The 22,777-nt window shown below is 38.2% G+C and overlaps 1 protein-coding gene across 4 annotated transcripts in view; it reads right to left on the bottom strand.

The window, feature by feature from the left end:
* Positions 1 to 12,615: 12,615 nt before the first annotated feature.
* DPB (Transcription factor DP) overlaps positions 12,616 to 22,777 on the bottom strand; it is a 63,870-nt gene continuing 53,708 nt past the window's right edge. For 2 of the 4 annotated variants that reach the window (XM_087687667.1, XM_087687669.1), the window contains exons 10-11: positions 13,780 to 13,850; positions 12,616 to 13,422 (exon numbers count right to left, since the gene is read on the bottom strand). In XM_087687667.1, the coding sequence (XP_087543793.1) occupies positions 13,128 to 13,422; positions 13,780 to 13,850 (366 nt within the window). In that variant the 3' untranslated portion in view covers positions 12,616 to 13,127. The remainder of the gene's footprint in view (positions 13,423 to 13,779; positions 13,851 to 22,777) is intronic. The other 2 variants (XM_087687670.1, XM_087687668.1) reach the window with 1 other exon arrangement.

Here is a 22,777-nt window from a genome sequence, read left to right as displayed (position 1 = left end):
AAATTGCATTATGTTGGGAAATTATCAGAGTTAGAAAGAAACCTTCAAGTTGTCATACCTCCCATGTATATAATGCATAGCATGCTACTTGACCTTCCAGATTGTTGTACATTGTTTGGAGCTGCATATAGGTCCCATGGAAGTCCATACTAGAAAGTTATTTACATTTCTTGATGCATGTGGTTTATAGTGATGTAGGCTTGACATAGCAAGCATAATTTAAATGTAAAGCAAATAGCTTATCAAATATTCTTCTCTCAACATGCAAAGTGCAAATATACACTGCGTACAACACAATTAACAAGATTTGCTCCTAATTTGGATTGATGTTTGACAAAAACACTATTAGGGCCAAAAATGCTTCAAAAAAGGCACTTATAAGAAAATGATTGAGTTGTTGATTAGTTGAGATTTTGGAAGAATAACACTACTGAATTTGGTTGCTCATATGTGATTAATAAGAGAATATTTAATTCATTCAAGGGATCAGCCATTAATTGCCCTCACCTTTTAATTTATGTCAGGGCCATCTTTTCGATCGTTTTAGTCTTGAAACTTGGGAGGATTTGTATTTTTGAGATATGTCCACCAAAATCGTGTTCGTCTGCTCTCGCATCTTCTTTTCACACATCAACCACTCTTCCACCATTCTCTTCTTTGTGCTCACTTTCTTATCACAGTGAGATTCATTTATGGTTGATTTGGCAAAATGTTTAGTAATACAAATGCAAGCACATGCAAGTACAAACTTACCATCCAACTAGATCCAATTTATACATCTTGGAGAAGTATACATCGTCGATACTAAGAGATGAGATGGAGGCTAACATATTGCAAACTCAAGGAAAGAAACATATAGATTTGTGGGTAGATGGAAATATTTATCCCAAGGATCCGTCCACAAGTAAACCTCCTAATTCTTTTAATATTCATGACTACATAAGATATGTTGGGAAAGGCTATAACAAGATGCTTAGCTGCTGTACAAGATTATGCTTTGCATCTTACACATACATGGCTCAAATAAGCAAAATGAGAAAAGCATTATTCCTTTGCACAAACAAGCATTTCTGAGCTTACAAATAAGATTGACATTCTAGAAAATGCTAATAAGTCATTACAAGACAAGCTAGCACACTTAAAGGAAACTCCAATAGGATTTAGAGAGAGGAAGAGACCATTAAAAAATATAACTAGCTTGTGTGTGTGAATAAAGAAAAAAAGATTGAATCTTGCAAAGAAATATGTCTCTAACATATCATCAAGCATTAATATTCAGGAGAGTGAGGAGAGAATCTCTCTTTTAAAAGAGACAATGAATAAGAACAATATTTTGAGGATTCTTAAGTCGCCTCAAAATGTGGATTTGAGAGACCCAACTCTCAAAGAATTGGTAAAGGATTTAAAGGACATAGTAAAACCAAACGAAATTATAGAGACATGTGATATGGTGGGTATTAGTCGAAAAGGTTATCATGCTATCTTTAGATTATGGTTTTAAAATATTAAATGTAATAAAATAACTGCATTTGGATTGCTCCGAGCCCTTGCGGTATCGATTACAAGGACTACTATGAATCATAAGATTCCACATGTTTTTGGGAAATACATTCATATTGGAGCATCTATGCCATACGAAAAGACAAAACGAAAATGTAGTTTTGAATACAATGTGTTTAACAATATATGGGTTAATCTAAGAAGAGTACAAATTGTAATGGTTCACATATATAAACTCACATTAGAGGAACGTCACAATGTTTTGAAGTTTTCCTTGAAGTTAAATGAAGCACAAATTCAAAAAGAAAAAAAGATAGAAAGAGTCAGCATTTGCATCATGAACAGGGTATTGGACTATAGCAATGGTGGGGGTCAAGCACTAGTGCATAACTTCTAGTATGAGATGGAGATTTGGTGGGTTGATGCAACTTATGTACCAATTGAGAATCATCAAACATTGAGATGATTGTTTATTCATCCAGGTATTTCAAACATTATTAAGTCTCCAAGTGAAGGAGAAATGTTGGTGGTTGATGGGATTGGTAATTTTAATGTGGAATGACATATGAACGTTGACTTAAAAACTATCAAATGTATGCTTGGAATATCTAATGGGGCAAATGTAAAATATCATTGTATTTATTGCATGGAAAGTATTCGATCTAAAGATTGGAGCAACTTGCGCCCTACAAGAAGAGCCCCAACTATGGACTCTATAGATTTGAGTAAATTTAAAAACAAAGAAGACATATGGGATCCCATTCTTTCAATTCCTCCTAGAAATGTTCATATATGTACTTTGCATGCAGAGGTTAGAATAATTAACAAACTTCTTAGGTCGCATCTTGACTATGCATACTTGATTAAGCCCTTGTCTTTATTGGATGAGTGTATTGACAAATGTGAGGCATTACTCTCCAAAATGGGTTTTCATAGAGGTCAAGTTCACTTAAAAAAAGATCCAGCACTTTCAGGGAAAACAAGAGATGTATTGGCTGATGTCTCAATGGAAGGCTTAAAAGCCAAACGCTTTTTAGGAAACCGTATAAGAAAATAGGTGACCATTGCTTGGGAGCGTTTGAGAGAGTTGTGTGGGATAACAACAAACATTGCAAGCACACCACGACTTGCATTTCTAAGGATGAAGATTTGGAGACACCTGGATGTCTTTCTAAAGCTCCTTAAGCAACAAAAGACAACCTATACATATCCAAAAGAGTTCAAATGTTCAATTACAAATCTTATTCAAGCAATAAAGGAGGCATGGGGAGAAAAGGATAACACATTTTATTTGGTAAGAGTGAATATTTAATCCAAGTTTTCTTTGATAAATTTTCCAATTGTGTAAAATGATTGTTACTCTCTTATATTTGCAACATATTCTTTATATCCATGGGCCTTACTTTGTGGAGGAGCAAGGCCCCCTACCAACTTATAGTGGCCAAGGCATGGAAAAATCTCACTATCAAGCGCGTACAAGTTTTCTTCGAAGCACAAGACATGGAGGAGGAGCTACAAAAATCAATGCTCCTAAGAAGCTATTCAATTGGTTTTTTCGACGACACCTTCAAACAATGAATACTAAAGATGACAATGAAGATTAAGAATTCATAATATTTTTCAAGATAGAAAAGTACAAAGCTAGCTTTCAAGAGCTTTTACATCTTCCTCCTCCTCAGGAATCTTTCCTCTATAATGTAGAAATTTTCTTCTCTTGCAGCCAACTATTGATTTTATATCAATTTAATTTGCTGTCAAAGCATAAGATGAGAGGGTCAAAAACTATCCTGCTCTAGAAGCAGAGAAACCAAGACCATCTCCAAAAACCCTAATCGTTGCTGCCTTTTTCAAAAGCATCACCTTGTGTGCATTATTATATTGTAACCTAGAGAAACCAAGTAGCCTTGTAAGTGTCTTAATACATAGTATAGGCCATGTTACTTCCTTTGAGAAGATGTTATGGAATACCAAGAAAACATGGGGATCAATCCTTGACAAGTAATGGCCACGTGCAACATCTTTGAATGAACTAGCACCAGCTCTCGGCCCTTTTCTCCATCCCAAGAAGTTATCAAAATCTTGAATCTTCAACTGCAAAAAATATGAATGTCATATGAAAGTTGAAATCAAACATATTAGTATATTACAAAGTTGGAGATAATAATATCAATTGATTTTCATTATTCTCTAGCTTAGTTGAATTCCATGTATTGATTGATGATTGTGCCTCATTGGTATCTTGAAATTATTTAACATACTTCGATTCCTCTCTTCCAAAATTGAAAATTCCAAGTCGGTCTTGAAGAACACAAGCTCCTCATTAGTAATCCCCAACTCTTTATCAACATCCTTTCCCTTGTTGAACAAATAGAAAGGGCATCCTTGCATCAATAAACTTGTCATCTGTAATTTCAATGTCTAGTTTAAGTAACTCTTCTTTCGATGTTGGTCTTGAAGAACACAAACTCCTCATCAGTAATCCCCAACTCTTTATCAGCATCCTTTCCCTTGTTGAAAAAAATAGAAAGGGCATCCTTGCATCAATAAACTTGTCATATGTAATTTCAATGTCTAGTTTAAGTAACTCTTCTTTTGATTCATTTTCAACATCAACAATGCCGTTTGTAGCATCAAAAGCCTCTACAATGATGATCACTAAACAATAATCCTCCCTAAGATTGAAGAGCCTTTGGATGTCTAATAGTAAAATGTATTCATTGTCCTTAATAGGGAAAGTTGGAAGAAAATGAGCAATATAGAAAGAAGAGGAGTCACATACAATATCTACATTTACGCGCTTTCTTCAATTATGCTCTCAGTTTTGAATTGGGCAACATCTAGTTTGTTAGCAATATATATTTCTTGCTAGGGTCCAAACATTCCTCTGCATCCTTCTCATTTGCCACCTCATCCAAAAGGCAAAAGTTGAAACATTTTGGTTTCTCCAATTGTTGTTCATCAAATTGACATGATATTTAACAAGAGTATACACAATGAATGCAATTGCTTTAGACATAAGCTTGCATTTCCTAGAATGAGTAGAACAAAACACATCTGGTGCACAAAATGTGTCGAGAGAATGAGATCCATGCTTCCTTGTGAATAGTGCCTTCTCTAAAGGTGAACTTCAAATAGGTATATGAACATATTCCTTTGCATCCTTTTCAGCCACACGCACAATGCAAGACTTTCAAACTCAGCAAACTCCTCTACAAAATTTGTTTTGCAGGAATTCATGACATGGTCATTATCCCAATCAAGATTAAAAATATCCTTTGCAGTTCCATAGTTAGATAACTCCATGCCATTGTGAAGAAGAAAGTGTAGGAGCCTTTTGGAAGAGAAACCTTTGTGATGTGAGACAATCCAAGAACCCTCAATGGTGACTTATATTTGGCAGGAGACTTCTTAGACATTCCCACACTTTGTGCTGAGAAAGGAGAAGAAGCAATGGGAATTTCAAGAGAAAAGGCAAGACAACTAGAACCCCTTGACCTTGAAGACAACCTTCTTCTTTTCCTCTTTGGAGTGATCACATCTTGGGAGCCCACAAAATCTTTTGGTTCAAACATTAGATATAGGATACGGCACGAATAGATGAAGCTGACCACATTGAAAATGTCTGCTTGCTTCGTATTGTAAAATGCTAATATGGCGTGAAAACAAACTCGATCACCTAACGAACAACACTTCTCACTTCATATCGTGATTCCCACAACAATTAAAAAGGAAATAGCATCCAAAATAGCACAAGGAACTCGAAAATAGTTTTAGAGAACTAAAACAATTCGGAGTACAAAATCTAGTAAAAAAGTAAAAATAATCTTTGTAATACATATTTATAGACAACTGGAAGAATTTGTCATGTGGACGGTCACATGGATGCCTATGGCAAACCCTAGTCAATAATACAATGCCACGTGTCACGCACCACACAAGTATATAAGACTGATCCTGGCTTACATGGCTCATTTTAGTCATCCACCATACAACGCACAAAAACAACCCCTTGCAGATTGCCTCTCATGCCATATATGCTTTGCTTTGTGTGTGCTTATTTGTTGTTCCACAATACAGAGTGAGGAGATCTCTTACAGTGCATTGATGCTTCTCTGTTATCGCGTCATATCAGCTCCTTCACGATACAGAGCAAGAGCACCTTCTACAAAGCTAATACATTGTAGAGCATGACGTCGTATTGTCTTCTCCATAATACCAAGTGAGAGAAACGGTTCCAAAGGTAAGAATAGCTTCGATCACGTCGCATTAGCTAGTTCACCCTCACGTCTTTCTTGCATTTGGTTTTTCACTTTCGTGTCCATGATACGACATGAATAGGTCCTGAATAATATCACATTCCCATGGAGTCTCATGATGTATTATCTATAGCTCCATGATATGGCACAAATAGGTCTTTTGCAAGATCACAGTTCCGTCCTCTCATGCCATATCTGCAGCTCTACGATACAACGCGAATAGACCCTTCATGAGATCACACTTTCCTCCTCTTGTGTCGTATCTTACCATGTGTGGTTTGTATTTTTTGATTGGTCTTCTTATCATTTTCTAGTAGGTGATGGTAAGGACAAAGCAAATAGCAATTAATGTCTATATAGATAGCAAGGATAGTGAGAAAAAGGCAAGGCCATCAAAGGTTCCAAAAGCTTTTTCTCCTAAGATCCCTCCTACCCTTAGTTTTCCTCAATCTCTTGCCATGCAATCAAAGCAATCAACAAGTGCAAAGACTATGTGTTCTCCTCCTACCCATGGCAAGCTCCATGTGGTTAATGACCAACCATGTGATCTTGCTAGACAGTCCTCTCCTACAATGCCAAGTTTCCAACTTCCCCTAGAGCACCTATTTAGCAAACAGAGCAACCTGGACCCTCTTTTGCTCATGGAGGAGAGCCTTCCAAGCCTAAGAGAAAGAGAACGTCTGGGTTTTACTATATTCAAATGTGTTTTAGTGAGATAAGGATGGCGCAAAAAGCTACACAGCATGTCATTCCAAAGATAGCTTTTATCAGTTAGTATGGTTATCAGAATTAGGTATATGTTCGACAAGGTACTAAGGCTCTTTCCCACTATTGATAAAAAAACATTTGAGATCCTTAATGTTCCGCCAAAATTGTCTAGGAGAGCAAAAGGGCCAAAGATCGAGGAGGTGACACATCTATACCCAACAAAGATCACATCCCAACAAGAGTTTGTCCAACAAGAAAAATGGCAAGAGGTCATAAAATCTAAGGATTAAGTTTGCAAGAGAAAAATTATTGTGCTTGGCCCTGTCAATTATAAGAGAATGGGTAAGGTGTATGAACAAATGGTTTTCAATGTTTCTTGTACCTCTGAGAAAGAGGACTATCTTAGTATATCTCCTAAGGACAAGTCTATGCTTGTTAAAAAAGACATTCAATTGTTAGATTATGTAATCTATTGTTACATAAGATAAGTTGTTTTGACTCTCAAAATTTTTAGTATATTGAATGATGGTGATGTTCATTGCAAATAATACTACTTTGTTTTTTATATTGATTTTAGGGTGTTGATTGCTTTCTCAACCAAGAAATCTCTAAATGTGTATTTATTATTAATCTAGCATTTATTAGTGAAATAATTTTCAATATCATATTCAAACATAGAAATATTTTTCAAAACGTTTGATCCCATTACAAACTACCATATTTTTTTTCTTACAACAAAATGTATACAATTTTCCAAAATGGTTAATGTATACTTATTTGTTGTATTTATTACTTATTAACATTTCACTTTGGAGAGGACATTAGAGTCTCATATATATATTGATATACTCACCGGAGAAATTATCATAATGAACTCTCTAAGTGGTATCCATGGATAAGCAAAAATGTGCGTTGAATGGAATACTACTTGCTTTTTGGTTAATTGTTTATTTTATTTGATTGTCTATTTTAGTAACATGTTTCCATTTGCAGTGCTAGTAGGCTCGTGGCTACCTTCTTGGATACCACATATGAGGATATTACTAATCCTCAAAAACCATATAATTTTCTCCAACAAGTACCCTTGCAAAGTGATACACATACTTGTGGATAAATAGTGATTTCAAATGTCTGCAAGACAATAGATTCAAAGATACTCAAGATAGATGGGGTGAATATAAGTATTTTTCATATTGTTTGTCTTTTTAGAAACTATTTTTTTAGTTTTTCAACTTATTATATGATTTCTTGCAGTGCAAAAAATACCCTGATTCATATATGTAGTGGATAAGAGAGTGATGTATTGAGTTGATTTTGGATAGGGCAATGACACTAGTTGATCCTGACTTGCCTCCACAAAAATCTTTAACTAAGAGTAAGGGCAAGGGCAAGCCATCTAGAATGACTAGTAAAGTAAACTCCAAAAAGAAAGAAATGCCAACACTTTTCCCTATGGAGTCTCATCCATCTCCTCTTTAGCCTGAAGAGAAGAGGATCCCTATCAAAGTTAAATTCTTCCAACAACCAAAGAAAAAAGCCACTATAAGGAGACTAGAGGTCTTTGTAAAAAGTGATGAAGAAGTTATAATATCAAAAGAATATAAATAGATACAAACAAAAAGTAGGAGGAATCTCCATTGTTATTTTGTATCCTTGTATATTTTTCCTTTAATTTTGTAATTCTTAATTCAATGAAAAACTTTTTATCATATGTAAATGTATTAAATATTTTTATATTTATAGCTTAAAATTTACAATTATGGAAGGCAAGTAGCTCATACAAGAGGAAGAGCATTCAACTATTTATAGCTCAAAATGTATTAATTATTTTCATATTTATAGCTAAAAATTTACAATCATGGAAGGCAAGCAGCTCATACAAGAGAAAGAGCATTCAAGTCTTTTTCTAATTATTTTACCATTGACTTCAAACTTATATCCAAGGGATGTACTGTCTAGTAGCTCCAAGGTATCTCTTACATCCGTAAGACCACATATATCTAATTTAAACTTGTGCCTTAAGTTGAAAGGTATGCAATCTATATTAGAATCCAAGGGAATCCAAATGCTTAGTTTAAGTTTGTATCTCTTATAATCGAAGCCTAAAGCAAGAGTTTGCCGTACGATGTTATAACACAAAGACAAGAATTGGAAATATACAATATAACTCATGGTATTGCCCTTATGGTCATACTCTCTAGATTTTCAAAGCCTTCCTATAATATTGTCTAATTCCTCTTATGCTAAATTTCTACTTAGCCAAGATACCTTTGCCCTTTGTAAATTTATTATTTTAAAGCATACCATAAAGATATGCAAGGGAATGAACCATAACAGGTGTATTCTTGAGATCCTTCTAGCCATCATGGACTTATTAGTACTTGCTTAAATGAAAAAAATATCACATATGTTATCAACTTAAGACTTACAATATGTTTGTTAAAAAACATGTTAGTTTGGAAGCAAGTGCATATCCTTGGCCATGTAAACATGTTGCACTTTGATAAACCACCCTTCATACATAATTTTGAAAGCAATGATACATCTCTTCTAGTGATGTTTTATATCCTCTCGTTTTCTTATTTTCACCTTGTGAGAGCCCTTACAAGAGGACAGCATGGTAACCCAATCGTTTATGCAAAAGTTTTTTGGCTCCCAATTTCTGTCAACTCCTTGGCTATAAATAGTGTAGAAGTTTACTAAAAAAAAAGGACACCTTCTAGATGCCATACTTAGATTAAAGTCGTAGAGAAAGAAGTTGACCGAGAAAGGCGAATGAACTAAAAATGAATATTAAAAAATAATGAAAATGTATTGGGCACAAAAAAACTCTCAATTTTCAAAAAAATCATTATTAACCTCACAACATATTTATCGTATTGTTTGTTAGATTCTAAAAGTAAATAAAAACTTAACGACTACCAAAACATGTCAAACTTTAAAGAGTTTGGCTAAAAAGGAAAAAATCACGAAGTAGACTCTACTATCTCCAAAAAGGAGGAAACAAGAATACCATATTCTTGCACACGTGACAAACTCTCTTTAGCCCTTTTCTTAATCCTGTGACTAACAAGTGTATTTTTTGAAGTGTTTTTTGCCCTAATGGTTACCTTGCTTCTACTTTCCTTTATGGATACCTACTTTTGCACTACCCTTCGCTTTGTCTCTTAACAAAGTTTCTAATAGGTTCCTTGTGTCTAAGCAACCCACCAAGAGGCCCTATCATTCATGAAATAAAAGCATGGATGGGTTATTGTTGTGCCTCCGAAGATCTAAAACATACATTTCAAGGCCTTCCAATTGCCTTTGTGGCAATTGGAAACCAATAGAGCTTTTCGAAGCTCTCCAATAGCTTCATTGACTTACTTCCATGGCTATATGACTATAACAAAGCAATTGATTCTTGCTCAACATATATCCAATTGCAATATCGTAGCATGCCATTGTTTCCATCACCAATAAACCTAAATGCATCATGAAGCGTACCAAACTTAGATGGTTTACATGTTTGGGATTCCCTAAAAAAGATGGGCTCTTGCTTGCAAGAAATAAGGGAAAGAAATGTGTGAAAATACTAATGTAAAATTTGATTCCAAGGGCTTTTAACAACAATGCAAGAGCAAATACAAAGTCAAAAGAAGGAATCTCTCCTTAAGAGCTTCTTTTAAAAGTTACCCATGCAAACTGAGAATGAATGCTCCTCAAAATCCAAATAATAGTGTACATCTTGCACCAAGGGAGATGGACAGATGCTTGCAACTAGCAAAGACAATTAGTTCCAAAGCTACCCCACCTCACCATTTGTTGACCACCCCGCCTAATGGCTCCTAACACAATGAGAGAGAGAAAGATATCCCCCTTGATAGTTGAGAAGAAGTTTCATTTCCCACCCTACCTCCATTTGGTGCCCACACCACCCGATGGGGAAGTTTAGAAACATGGCTTATGGCATGGAGGCAATAATGAGTATAATTGGTGGTGGTGATAATGATAGCAATGATGATGAAAGCTATGGGGAAGTTTGGAAACATGGCTTATGGCATGGAGGCAATAATGAGTATAATTGGTGGTGGTGATAATCATAGCCCACACCACCCGATGGGGAAGTTTGGAAACATGGCTTATAGCATGGAGGCAATAATGAGTATAATTGGTGGTGGTGGTGATAATGATAGCAATGATGATGAAAGCTATGGGGAAGTTTGGAAACATGGCTTATGGCATGGAGGCAATAATGAGTATAATTGGTGGTGGTGATAATCATAGCCCACACCACCTGATGGGGAAGCTTGGAAACATGGCTTATGGCATGGAGGCAATAATGAGTATAATTGGTGGTGGTGGTGATAATGATAGCAATGATGATGAAAGCTATGGGGAAGTTTGGAAACATGGCTTATGGCATGGAGGCAATAATGAGTATAATTGGTGGTGGTGATAATGATAGCAATGATGATGAAAGCTAACGACGAAATGGAAATAATGTAGGAAAAAATCATTATCTATTCGTGAGACTCTTTTGTAAAACTTTTCTAAGCCAATTTTCCTATAAGAAACTCTAAATCTTGTCTTTTGAATTAATTTTCTCGAGTTTACATATGCAATTGTCTTATTATGCAACTAACTTGGGCTAAGTTATTAGATAGTTTAAGGTGTGAGACTAGAAAATGACTTGGCATTGGATATTATTGGCATTGGGGATGTACAATTGTAGTTTCCTTCAAGTAGCACTTTTACACTGCATAATATATATCATGTACTAGCTTTGACCAAAAGCCATCTATTTGCTAGATAGTTGGATGACGCATGCTATTATGTATCTTTCGATGGTTCTGTATGAAAGATTACTTGTTGGAGTCTTATCTTTGCTTGAGATGCCAAGGTTGACAACCTCTATCCTTTATTTGTATCTGAATCTCTTGACCATGTTTTAGTTGGTTGACATCCCACATGTATCTTTATGGCATCATTGCAGCCCAAAGTAGAAACCTGAGAAGATCAAGACGCAAGCTCTTTGATCTACAACTCTTGGTGGCACCCTTTGTTTGACATGTTAACGCTCTTTGTGGTGGGATCAGTTGGGTGTGAAAAAAGAGGGAATCCAGGCTTGTCAATTACTCATTCTTGTTTTGGGTCTGGGGGAGGGTTGTTGGTCCACGAGATTTGGGCTGTCAAAACTCAACCTATTGACAACCTAATTCTCTAATACATCCCAAAACATAGATTGCAAATCTTATAAAGGAGAATCTATGGCTTTTAAGTCCTATTTATTGGCACCAAGGGAACTTGTAGTTGAAGCTTCCATCACCAGCATTACTCTTTACCATCATCGCCAACTGTTAACACCCTGCCACAAGTGCATTTCCACATTCAGCCTTTCCCACAGACAGCCTTGGAGAGTGATGTTGCTCCTCACCTTCAGCAACTTTCCTACTGCCTTGACATCATCAAGCTTAGCACTTTCATGCAGTGCCTCTGCTGCCACAATCAATGGCAGCCACTGGAGTCACCATCTTCTTGCCTACAGCTGATTTTTGCAGCCTGAGAAATGCTATTGCTGCTAACCCAACCTTGCCATATTATCATGTGCAGCCATCTCAACACTCACTGCCTGAAATGGCTATGTTCGAGTACCTTGCCTGCCCACAACTTATCATCGGTGTCAAATCTTTCTGTCTACCCACATCTGATCCGCATCGTTCAGCTTCAAGCAACGGCTGTTAGCTTATACTGGCTCAGCTCTGCTGATCCGATCCATCTTCATTCAGCACCTTGAATGGCCCTGGACCTCAAGTCACAAGACTTGAATCTTGTCTTTCATTTCATTACTGATCCACTTAGTTCAGTTTTCTGTCGTTTCATTTTATGAGCATTCTTTTGTAAGTCATGTATTCTTTGAGTAGTTACAGAAGATGACCATTCAGCATCCCCTTTTCATATTAGAATTATCATGATCCCAGAAGACACTTTCTTATACAATTATCAACGTTGCATGCTTAACAGATTAATACACTTGTCAATCTCCAATGGAGCAGCATACATTGTGCATGCCTTACAACTGATAATAAATTAAAGCAAGTGCATATATGCCAACTTTGATCATCTTGGATTCAAAACAAATAGAAACTAGTCCCTCAGAAATTTTAAGCTCAATAGATTTAATCTGAAGTTTGAACTTTTGCCCCGTCATGTACAACTACAAAAGCTAAAATTCAGACAGGAATTGTTTGCGTAGGAAGAGCAGAGAATTGGGAGACTGAAACTTACTAAGGGTGCAAAAGTATACTGAATTGGTCCAAAGAGGTGCTATTGATGAAGGCTCTTTTGTGTATAATATCAATAAATTACAAATTTTCGCTCACACAACCAAAACCCCCCTCCAATAACAAATGGGTGCCAGAAGCACATAGTAAGTCTAAATACTGTACAAATGTCATTGGCATGCTTGTAATATCAGCACATCTCTCACTCCGTGACTACACCCAGAGAGGAAATAAGCTAGCCAAAAAGCATCATGCTTCATAACATCCATGGTCACTTAGCAAGGCTAAGTTTACTTTGGATGTCAGCTAGCTGAGCAAGAGATTTTTAGACAGATAACAACAGGATAACGAAGCATATCTCAAGGATACCTATTGAAGGTTCAAGTATCTGGAATACCTCTTAAGGATGGCTCTCAGGCTTCACTCGAGCCTTCAGTATTCCAGGAAGCGGTAAAGATCCTGAGGTTTTGCTTGGTAGACATCCTAGCTGATATTGATTCACAGAACCTTTAGATGGAGAAGGATAGTGCATATTGCGCTGGGAAAATGCCACTGTGCCATCCTCTTCAAATGTAGAATTCAGAAACTCAGACTGCAGACCAGGTCCAGCTGTATCAGGGGTTGCAGCACTTGCATTATCACAGAATTTCATTGCCTTTAAGACATACGCATCATCATGGAGTTCAAAGGGAGTGCTGCACACAAAAAGGACACCCATAATTTTTAGAATGCTTGCTTCATAAGTAGAAATTAGACAGCTTAAAAGATGAGCATATTACGAATGAACTTAAAAGAACATGATATTCAATGTCAAGAAGGTTGAACGTAGGCACAGATAGAATGAAGGAGATGAAGCTAAGCATATGGTTGAATGATCTTATTAGTGCACTTCTTAACTTGATTGAGTAGATTTTTCATTTTCAGCAAGAAAATGAAATCCAAGAATGATTTAGTAGGACTGTCCTACACTGAGGATATTTAGGCTAATAAAATAGAGTTTCTAGAAATTAACCCGAATTTACCATCATTTTGGTAGTGCTAAAAAGACTTACCTGTTGAAGTCAAAGTGAACCAACTGCATATCCTCAGAAATTTCAACCTCAACAGTCGCATGTGGCCTTGTCTGCACAAAGCATGAGACCAAGACAATCCCACAGGTGACTTCAAAATTTACATAACACAAATTGAAGTGTGAAACAATTTCGACATTGCACTCACAAACAAAATGACATTGTAGGCTTCTTGAGTGAAATTTTGAGAGCTTACTAAAAGGGGGGAACAGCTTTATTGATATAGATTTCCAATAAGATGAAAGAACTGAAAGATGACAGTCTTTCAATTTTGAAAAAGCCAGCATAGTAACATTTAACACTAAATGTTCATCTCAGCATTGAATTCACATAAAATTAACCCAAAAAGCACATTTCTCATCTCCAGCTGTGGCAGCAAACAAACATTAAAAAAAGGAGACACCTTCAGTTGCCAATTGTATTACTTTGACAGTCCAAGTCTATATTTTACCCAACATTTTACTTATGCAATCCATTTATTAACATGAAATGCCAATAAAAGTGTAGTTGTAACAACAGCAAAGGGTTGCAATTGGTGTTTCCAACAATAGACAGTGTTATCATAGTACAGGGAAGTACAACCATAGCAAAGGCAAATCTCCCTAGCAGCTATAAGCTGAAATACAGCTGCATTCCTCTTCACTGAAGTCCATACATCTTTGCTAGAAGGCACCTCTTGCTCTTACACCATTTCTAATATGCATGATACTGCATCTGAATGTGTGAAACATGCATGATGGGAAAGCTCCAAACAAAGGCATGAAAGCAATGAACAAATTTGAGTAGATATGAGGGTTGCATTCCGTTCGCATATGGTACTGCACAGGCTTTGTGCGTTTGAACTGTTTTGAAAAAAACGACCATTTCAAAGTGGCTCTTGGTGCCTTTTTTCTGTTGAAAAAATGGCCCTTTTTTTGCTGTTGTAACTTCAAACTTGTGACTTCACCCTTCTTTCAAATCTCATCTACTCTTTCACATTTCAAAGTTCAAACTTTCTAAGTTCTTATCTTGACTCTTCTCCCTCACCTCAGCCCTCGTAAAAGGGCACCCCCCCTCTCATCACACAAATTAGCCTCTCATCTTCTTTAATCTCCCCTCTCTTGAGCTCAAGTCTCCATTCAAGCTCCATCACTTGCTCTCCCTCTCCCTATTCCACTTCCTCTCTGTATCCCTTTCCCTCACCTTCTCTTCCTCTCCTCTCCCTCTCCCATATTTTTTAATGAACATATTTTTTATTTGTATTCTTTTATTGAACATACAAAACAATGTATTTGATTCTTAAACTTTTTGTGAATGTTCCATACCGTACATATCCATGTACTGAACATATCATACTAAACATACGAAACCATCCTGATTGGAAAGTAATGTAACTTCTCCTAAGACTTCACATTGGGTATATCACAGTGTTGGTATAGAAACCATAGGTTCGATACTAAAATTGGCCCTTTTGGGATTGAAACCATGCATTATTTAAAAACAGACAGGTTTGTTGAACTCTAAAGAGTAATTCTTGTCCAAATTGGTGAGTGTGACTCCTTGACTGTATGTTCACATCTGGCTGTCCCAACTGTATGCATTCTGTCCAAAATGTGCATATTGTCAATGCTTGAGATAGGCTCACATCTGTGACATCCTGCAGTCTATTGAGTCCTTGAGTAGTCTCGATTCTAAATTGCTTTGGACTTGTGATTTACTACGATGAGAAATCATCCCCCTGGCTGTCCTTATAGTTACAAGTCGTCTTTCAGTGACTGATGAACTGCGCCAAGTCTGTAGTAACAGAGAGCAGGTGGGACATGTTTATCTATTTTGCTTTTTACTTGTAATTTACTATGAGAAATTATCCACTTAGGTGTCCTTATAGTTACAAGTTGGTTGTCTCTCAGTGACTCTTGCAATTGCATCCGAGTCCAGAGTAATAGGGGGATGGGCCTGTTCCAATATTCTTCGAACTGTCTCAGGGCATGTCCCAAATTGAGGGGATCCCTTGTCACGAACAGGACAAGGGGATCCCTTGTCACGAACAGCGCATGTCCCAAATTGAGGGGATCCCTTGTCACGAACAGGACAAGGGGATAGTAGAATGGGGAAGTTTCCCCTTCTCAAGGATGCTTTGGGACAGCAAGGGCGGTTTAGTTGGGCCCTCTCACACATAGATATTCTCCCTTTTTGTCCTCCTTTTACACCACATGTTGTCCTGCCCATTGTCCTGATCCTTGATTATGTGTCTCCATAGCCGAGCCACTATTGTTTGCTTTAAGTGTCTTTGAACACTATTATAAACGCTCTCCCCCAAACCTCCTAGGATGTATTCTAGTCTCCTTTGATGCTCCACACTATGAACAAGTTACTCAAATCTTGTCATAACTTTTGTTAGCAGTCATGATTGTCATGCCTTGTCATCTCTTGCTTGTGAACCTCATTCTGAGTTAGATGAGGACATTTAGGAGCTTTGACATGTCTGTCATGCGTTTTGATGGAGGAGGCAGCTCTATTTGAGCATGCCTTTCTATGCATTTCCTTCAGTTGTCAGCTTCTTATGTGCATTTTTGGGTCAATTTTTTCTTTTCCGAGTCTGCCTCTACTTGCCGAACATTGTTCATGCCATTTGGGATTTCTTGTGGCCTTCCGATGTTTTTTTTATTTTTTTTCTATTGCAATCGGCATTAAATGCTGATCGGCCAGCATTTATTGCACCTACACTTGAAGGTTGGCCAGTTTTGGGGTTTTATGGCTATTTATATGCAATCTCCCCACTTGGCAAGTGCACACTCTGACACTCCGTCTCCTCCGTGCTTGGTGCTGCCATCATCATCAGCCTGATCGGGTGCCCTCATTGATGCTACGGGCTGCGTGCATGGACTGATCAATCTCCTTCTGCTTTCTGGTTTGTATAAACATTCTTTCTTGTTCAATGCAGATTTCATTCTTCTTTTTTTGCAGTCTCTCTTTGTTCCTTTTTCTTTGTGTTTCTATTCCTTTCCATTGCGTACTCTCACATGGTATTAGAGCATGCTACCATTGTTTGAGATAGAGACAGAGGTTCTGATTCTTGTAGCGAAGACCATCCACATCTGAAAAACAATGATTCAGCCTTGCGTTTGCTAAAAATACCAGCTTCTGTGTGTGGGCGATATCATCTACGGTTAGGCGCCGATAGTTGGTGGATTGTGACTTCATAAGGAGGCCAGGTGACATCATCCAAGTGTAGCCAACTGTTTCTAGGCATTAGGCAACACATCTCTACTAGCGTTTTGCATAAAATGCAGCCCTTTGGTATGTGGCAATAGTCCTTCATAGTCAAATGCGACATTTATGGAGCAGGCGACAACATCTTCATTAGCGATTTGTGCCTTTGCATCCTTCTGTGTGCAAGTGACAATCTTCTCCCCTCAGGTGGACCTTCTACATCAAGATGTTGGTATCTTGTAGTTGATTCCTTTTGTTTCGAGGCTGTCTATAGCCAAACACAATTTAATTTATTTTTTGGGTGGGCGACTGTAGAAGAGAAAGACGCCTTTTTCATTTTCAAGCTCTGATAACTCAAATGGGGATCATCATTCTCAACACTCTTTGAGCGGAAGCATGATTCTTATTGTGAGTATCATCGGAGGGAGGGCTCTTCTATTCATATCTATCCTCCTCCTATCCATCTTTCATAGAAGGCTCCATCCAAAGTGAAGATGAACCTTTAGCACCCTCTATTCAGGTATCCATACTTCCTTCGCTGCCCAAAGAGGACCGGTTGGACAGCTCTAATTGCTCTCTATGGTCTTGTAAGGTGGAGTGTGTTGTGGACTCCTTCGATCTTTGGGAGCTTGTTTCTGAACCTATTGAAGGAATAGATCAGGCACGGAGATAGAGGTAGACAGACCTTACGCTCAATGAGGGAGACAGAGAGAGTGCGAGTGAGCAGAGTAGAGAGTGAACACATTTTTTTTCGGTACAATGACGACTGTACCACTTCAAGTTTTAGATAGATATATGTATGAAAGTACAATGTGCTAAGGGTGTGTTCACACCCGTGCATATATGAAAGGCACGATGGCCCTTTATTCCCAACAACCTCCTACCTAAAGGCAATGTGCCTTAAGAGGAGAAAAGAATAAGCTAGGTCTAAGTATGTATAAAGCTGAAATAAATATATCTATCCAACTCCCATCATCTGTCGGCAATGAGCAAACCACTCTGCTGGAAGACCCTTCGTGAGAAGGTTTGCAGGATTATCATCTATATGCACTTTGACAAGCTCAATGCTCTTGCTATCAAGTACATCTCTAATGAAGTGATACTTCACCTATATGTGCTTTGTCTTTGCATGAAAGACAGGATTCCGTACTAGTATGATAGCACTTTGACTATCACAATGGAGAACAGGTAACTCTGTGATGTTAAGCTCTCCCATCAGACGTGAAAGCCATAAAGTCTCCTTGTATGCCTCAGTGGCAGCTACATACTCTGCCTCTGTAGTAGACAATGCAACACACTTTTGTAGCCTGGAGATCCAAGAGACCGCTCCTCCTGTGAAAGTAAACACATACCCAAAAGTGGACTTCCTGCAGTCCGCACAACCAGCATAGTCTGCATTGGTAAGGCCAACAACAGATGCCTTCTGCTTTCCAAAGTAGATGCACAACTCCTTTGTGCCTTTAAGGTATCTCATAATACCTTTCACTGCATCCCAATGCTTCTTGCTAAGGGTTGCCATGTATCTGCTAACCACTTCCACTGCAAAAGCAATGTCAGGACGTATAGCAACCGTAGCATACATCAAACTGCCAACAACTAAAGCATATGGTATCTTCGCCATTTCAGCCTTCTCATCATCAGATGTAGGGCTGTCCTCTACACTGAGTTTCACATATGGAGGAAATGGAACCCCAATTGTTTTCCCCCCCTCCATATTGAAACGCTGCAAAACTTTGGAGATATACTCCCTACTGAGATAGATAAAGTAAACCTTTAGATCTATCTTTGAGTATTCGCATGCCAAGAATGTGATTTGCATCACCCAGATCCTTCATGTCAAAGTTGCCATGAAGACTTTGCTTCAATGAATCCAAGGCATGAGTATCCCTACCAACAATCAGCATGTCATCAACATATAAAACCAAGATAATCAGGTTGCCATCTACTGCCTTCTTGGTATACAAGTAGTGATTCACTTGACTTCTATGAAAGCCTTGGAATTGCATGAATGTATCAAACTTATGATACCATTCTCTTGGTGCTTGTTTCAACCTATACAAGCTCCTTTTGAGTTTACATACCATTTGTTATTTCCCTTTTTCAACAAACCCTTCAGGCTGCTGCATATATATGTCTTCATGTAGATCACCATGTAAAAACGCAGTCTTTACATCCATCTGTATGAGCTCCATATCCTCAACTGCAACCAAGCCCAAAATGGTTCTCAATGTAGTCATCTTGACTACAGGAGAGAAAATCTCATCAAAGTCAATTCCATGCTCCTATTTGTACCCCTTTGCAATCAATCTTGCTTTGTACTTTGGTGAGGAACCAGAAGTGACCTTCATTTACAGCATGGCTTTATACCATTTCTTGTTGTCCTGTCTGTCCATTGCTTCCTTGAAGCAAGACGGTTTACCACAGTCTATCAACATGACATACTGAGTCACATTAATTGCATCAGGAACAAATCTGCCAGGTTGTCTAGTAGCTCTAGATGATCTCCTAACCCAATGGTCATTGTTTGCTGGCTGTTTCTGCAAATTTCCATTTTCAGCATATTGTCCTGGCATTTCAGCCTGCAAATCAGCATTAACAGCTTGTTGTCCTGGCTATTCCTGCACATGTAATGGCTCATTTTCATGGGCAATAGCTGGCTGATCATTTCCAGCATTATTTTCTGCATTTATAGGTCCATTTACAGCAGGTATTTGCTGTTGTACAGTGGGCACATTTTGCTGTCCAAAAGGTATTTCTTCCCGGAATACAACCCTACGGACCTACTCAGTCTTTTCGGGTTGTTTGTGCATGTGATCTTCCCGGAAGATAACGTCATTGATGCGTACTATTTTCCTTTTCTCGGGATCCCACAATTTATACCCCATTTCACCCTCGTCACCATTTCCTAGAAAAATGCATTTACAGGACTTTGGCTCAAGTTTGCTGCGTTTTTCTTTATGAATGTGCACAAAAGCCTCGCAGCCAAACACTTTCAGATGAGCATATGAAGGTGGTTTGCCCGACCACACTTCTTGGGAAACTCCCCCTCCCAAAGACCTGTTTTGTGACCGATTAATCAAGTGAACGGCTGTCATAATAGCCTTTGCCCAAAAACCATGGGGTAATGCAGCATGAGACAGCATCGTATGGACCTTATCCTACATGGTCCGATTCATACACTCTGCAACTCCATTTTGGGGTGGATTATGAGGGGCAGTGAGCTCCCTCTTTATCCCTTTGCTATTACAAAATGCCTGAAAGGCTTTGGACACATATTCCCCACCCATTGTCAGAGCGAAGACACTTAAGTGTCTTATCTGTCTGATTTTCAGCCAATACCAAGAATTTTTTAAGCTTGTCAAGCACTTCATCCTTGCTACGAATAGGATAAACCCACACTTTCCGTGTAGCATCATCGACAAATGTGACAAAATATTTCTTTTCCCCTAAAGATAATCTTGGCATTTGACATACATCCGAATGTACTAACTCTAGAGGAGAAGATTTCAAAGAAAGAAAATTTTTGTGAGAAGTCTGTGTATGTTTGCCATAAATACAATGATCACAGTACTTAAAATCAGCATAATGAAGACAAGGCAAGTAACCCAAATGAGAAAGCACTTTCATTCATGTTTGACTCATGTGTCCCAACCGGCCATGCCACAAAGAAACACTTGGCTGCTCGGTTATGGCAACAACATGGTCACGCACACTAGATACATGAAGTGGATACAACGTATCACTCTTGCAACCTCTGGCAATAATCCTAGATCCCTTACAGATCTTCCATTTTCCATCACCAAAGGTGGTATGAAAACCATCATCATCTAGCTGCCCTGTGCTGATCAAGCTCTTCTTGAGCTGAGGTACATGCTGTACATGCTGAAGTGTAAAGACAGCCATATTGAAATTGTTACTGCACACTCCCAATACATGCAATCTCACATGCATAGTTGTCCCCAAGATGGACAACACCATGTCGACCCCTTGTATATGCAAAAAACTACTCACAATGAGGGGTGACATGAAAGGAAGCACCTGAATCAAGAATCCAGGTATGCATGTCATCATCTGTATCTGCAAGTAGAGCATGTGTACCAAAACGTGAAGAGACAAAGAGTACATCACTTCCACTGTCACTGTCATGAGTGACTACATTCACCTCTTCAATTTTTACACTGCTTTTCTTAGGCTAAATGTCATTCTTCTCTTCCTTGTAATCATCTGTCTTCTTGCCTTTCTCTTTCTCTTTCTTCCATTTGTAGCAGTCACGTTTAAAGTGACCCTTCTTGCCACAATGATGGCATTCAACATCTTTGCCATGTGATTTACTGTGTCCCTTGCCATCCTCTTTGCCCTTTTGCTATGATCTGCCCCTAGTATGCAAAGCACTGGAAGACTTACTGGATGCATTGTTCTGCCGATTCATCTCTTCCATTAGTAGAGCACTCTCTACATCAGCGTACAAGAGGATCACATTAGAATTGCTCATAGCAATCCTGAATGTATCCCAACTCTCTAGTAGAGTGCAAAGCAAGAAAGTAGCCTTAAATTCCTCATCAATCATGAACTTCAAGGCAACTAGCTGGCTGAAAATGGAGTTAAACTCACTCAAGTGAGTAGACATTGCTATACCTTCTTTCATACACAAATCCATAAGCTTTTTCAGCCAATACACTTTACTTGCAGCGCTCTTCTGTGCATACAGTTCTTCCAGTCTAGTCCATATAGCATATGCAGAATCCAAACCTTCAATGTTAAAGAGCAAGGTATCAGAAATCGATAGCTCTATGGTTGAGCGTGCAAGCTCATTCAACTCATCCCTATCGTCCTGATCCATGTCCGCAGGCTTTGCCCCTTTAGTTTTGATCGGCTTTGCCTGCTTCTTTTGTAAGAGGATATTGTAGCACTGTTTTTTGCCACATTGCAAAATTATGTGCGCCTTCAAGCTTCTTTATATGCATCAAATTACTGCTTTCATTGCTGCCAGCCATGGTTTTCAGCTCAAAAGTGACCAAAAAACCAGTAAATGCAGGCCCAAATTGTCACCCAAGTGACCAAGGTACAAACAAGTACCAATCAGCGATAAATGACCACGCAGAAGTACAGATTTCAGATCTGTAATTCAGTTTTCAGAAGCACCAAACCAAGTGCTACAGCATTATCCAACTGATTACAGCTGTTCCAAAGGGCATGTGCATCACATTACATGAGAAATCCCAAAATTTCAGCTGCAATTTCTGTTGTACATGTACCCACGGGCATAAAATTTGACACGCACCGTCAAAAGCCCCAAAATTTTGTGCTCAAAAGCATCAAACACACATCTGCATTTCCTTTGTCATGCATAGGACTGTCCAATTTTGCCAAAATAAAGTAATTTCAGTAAAACCCCCAAATTTCACCAAGTGTTGATGTCCAAATTTTGCGGAATTCAACCTGCATGTACATAAAATGACCAAATGTTGCTCAAATTTTGCCCAAATCGCAAAAGCCCCAAATTGCACAGGATCCAATGTGCCTCAATGTTGAGAAATTGAGTTAATTTCAGCCCAAATTGCACATGTACATTAAAAGCCCCAAATGTCAGGGACAAAATGTCACAAATTCCAATTTCTGAGACAGATTTGCTTGTCCTACATTGAATTCCCCAAATATGGGAAAAGCCCCAAATCTCTAGCTCAATTTTGCACAAATCTGCACATTGTGCTTGCGCACACAAATGCCCGGAGGAGAGGAGTTTTTTTTTTTTATTAAAGATTTTATAAAAAAAAATTGGATGAAGGAT

The sequence above is a fragment of the Lygodium microphyllum genome, chromosome 11, assembly GCF_053477565.2.
Source record: "Lygodium microphyllum isolate KBCC chromosome 11, Lygodium_microphyllum_v1.1.10, whole genome shotgun sequence".
Lineage (NCBI taxonomy): Eukaryota > Viridiplantae > Streptophyta > Polypodiopsida > Schizaeales > Lygodiaceae > Lygodium > Lygodium microphyllum.
The sequence above is the reverse complement of the archived record's forward strand: the minus strand, read 5'-3'. Positions and strand labels throughout refer to the sequence as shown.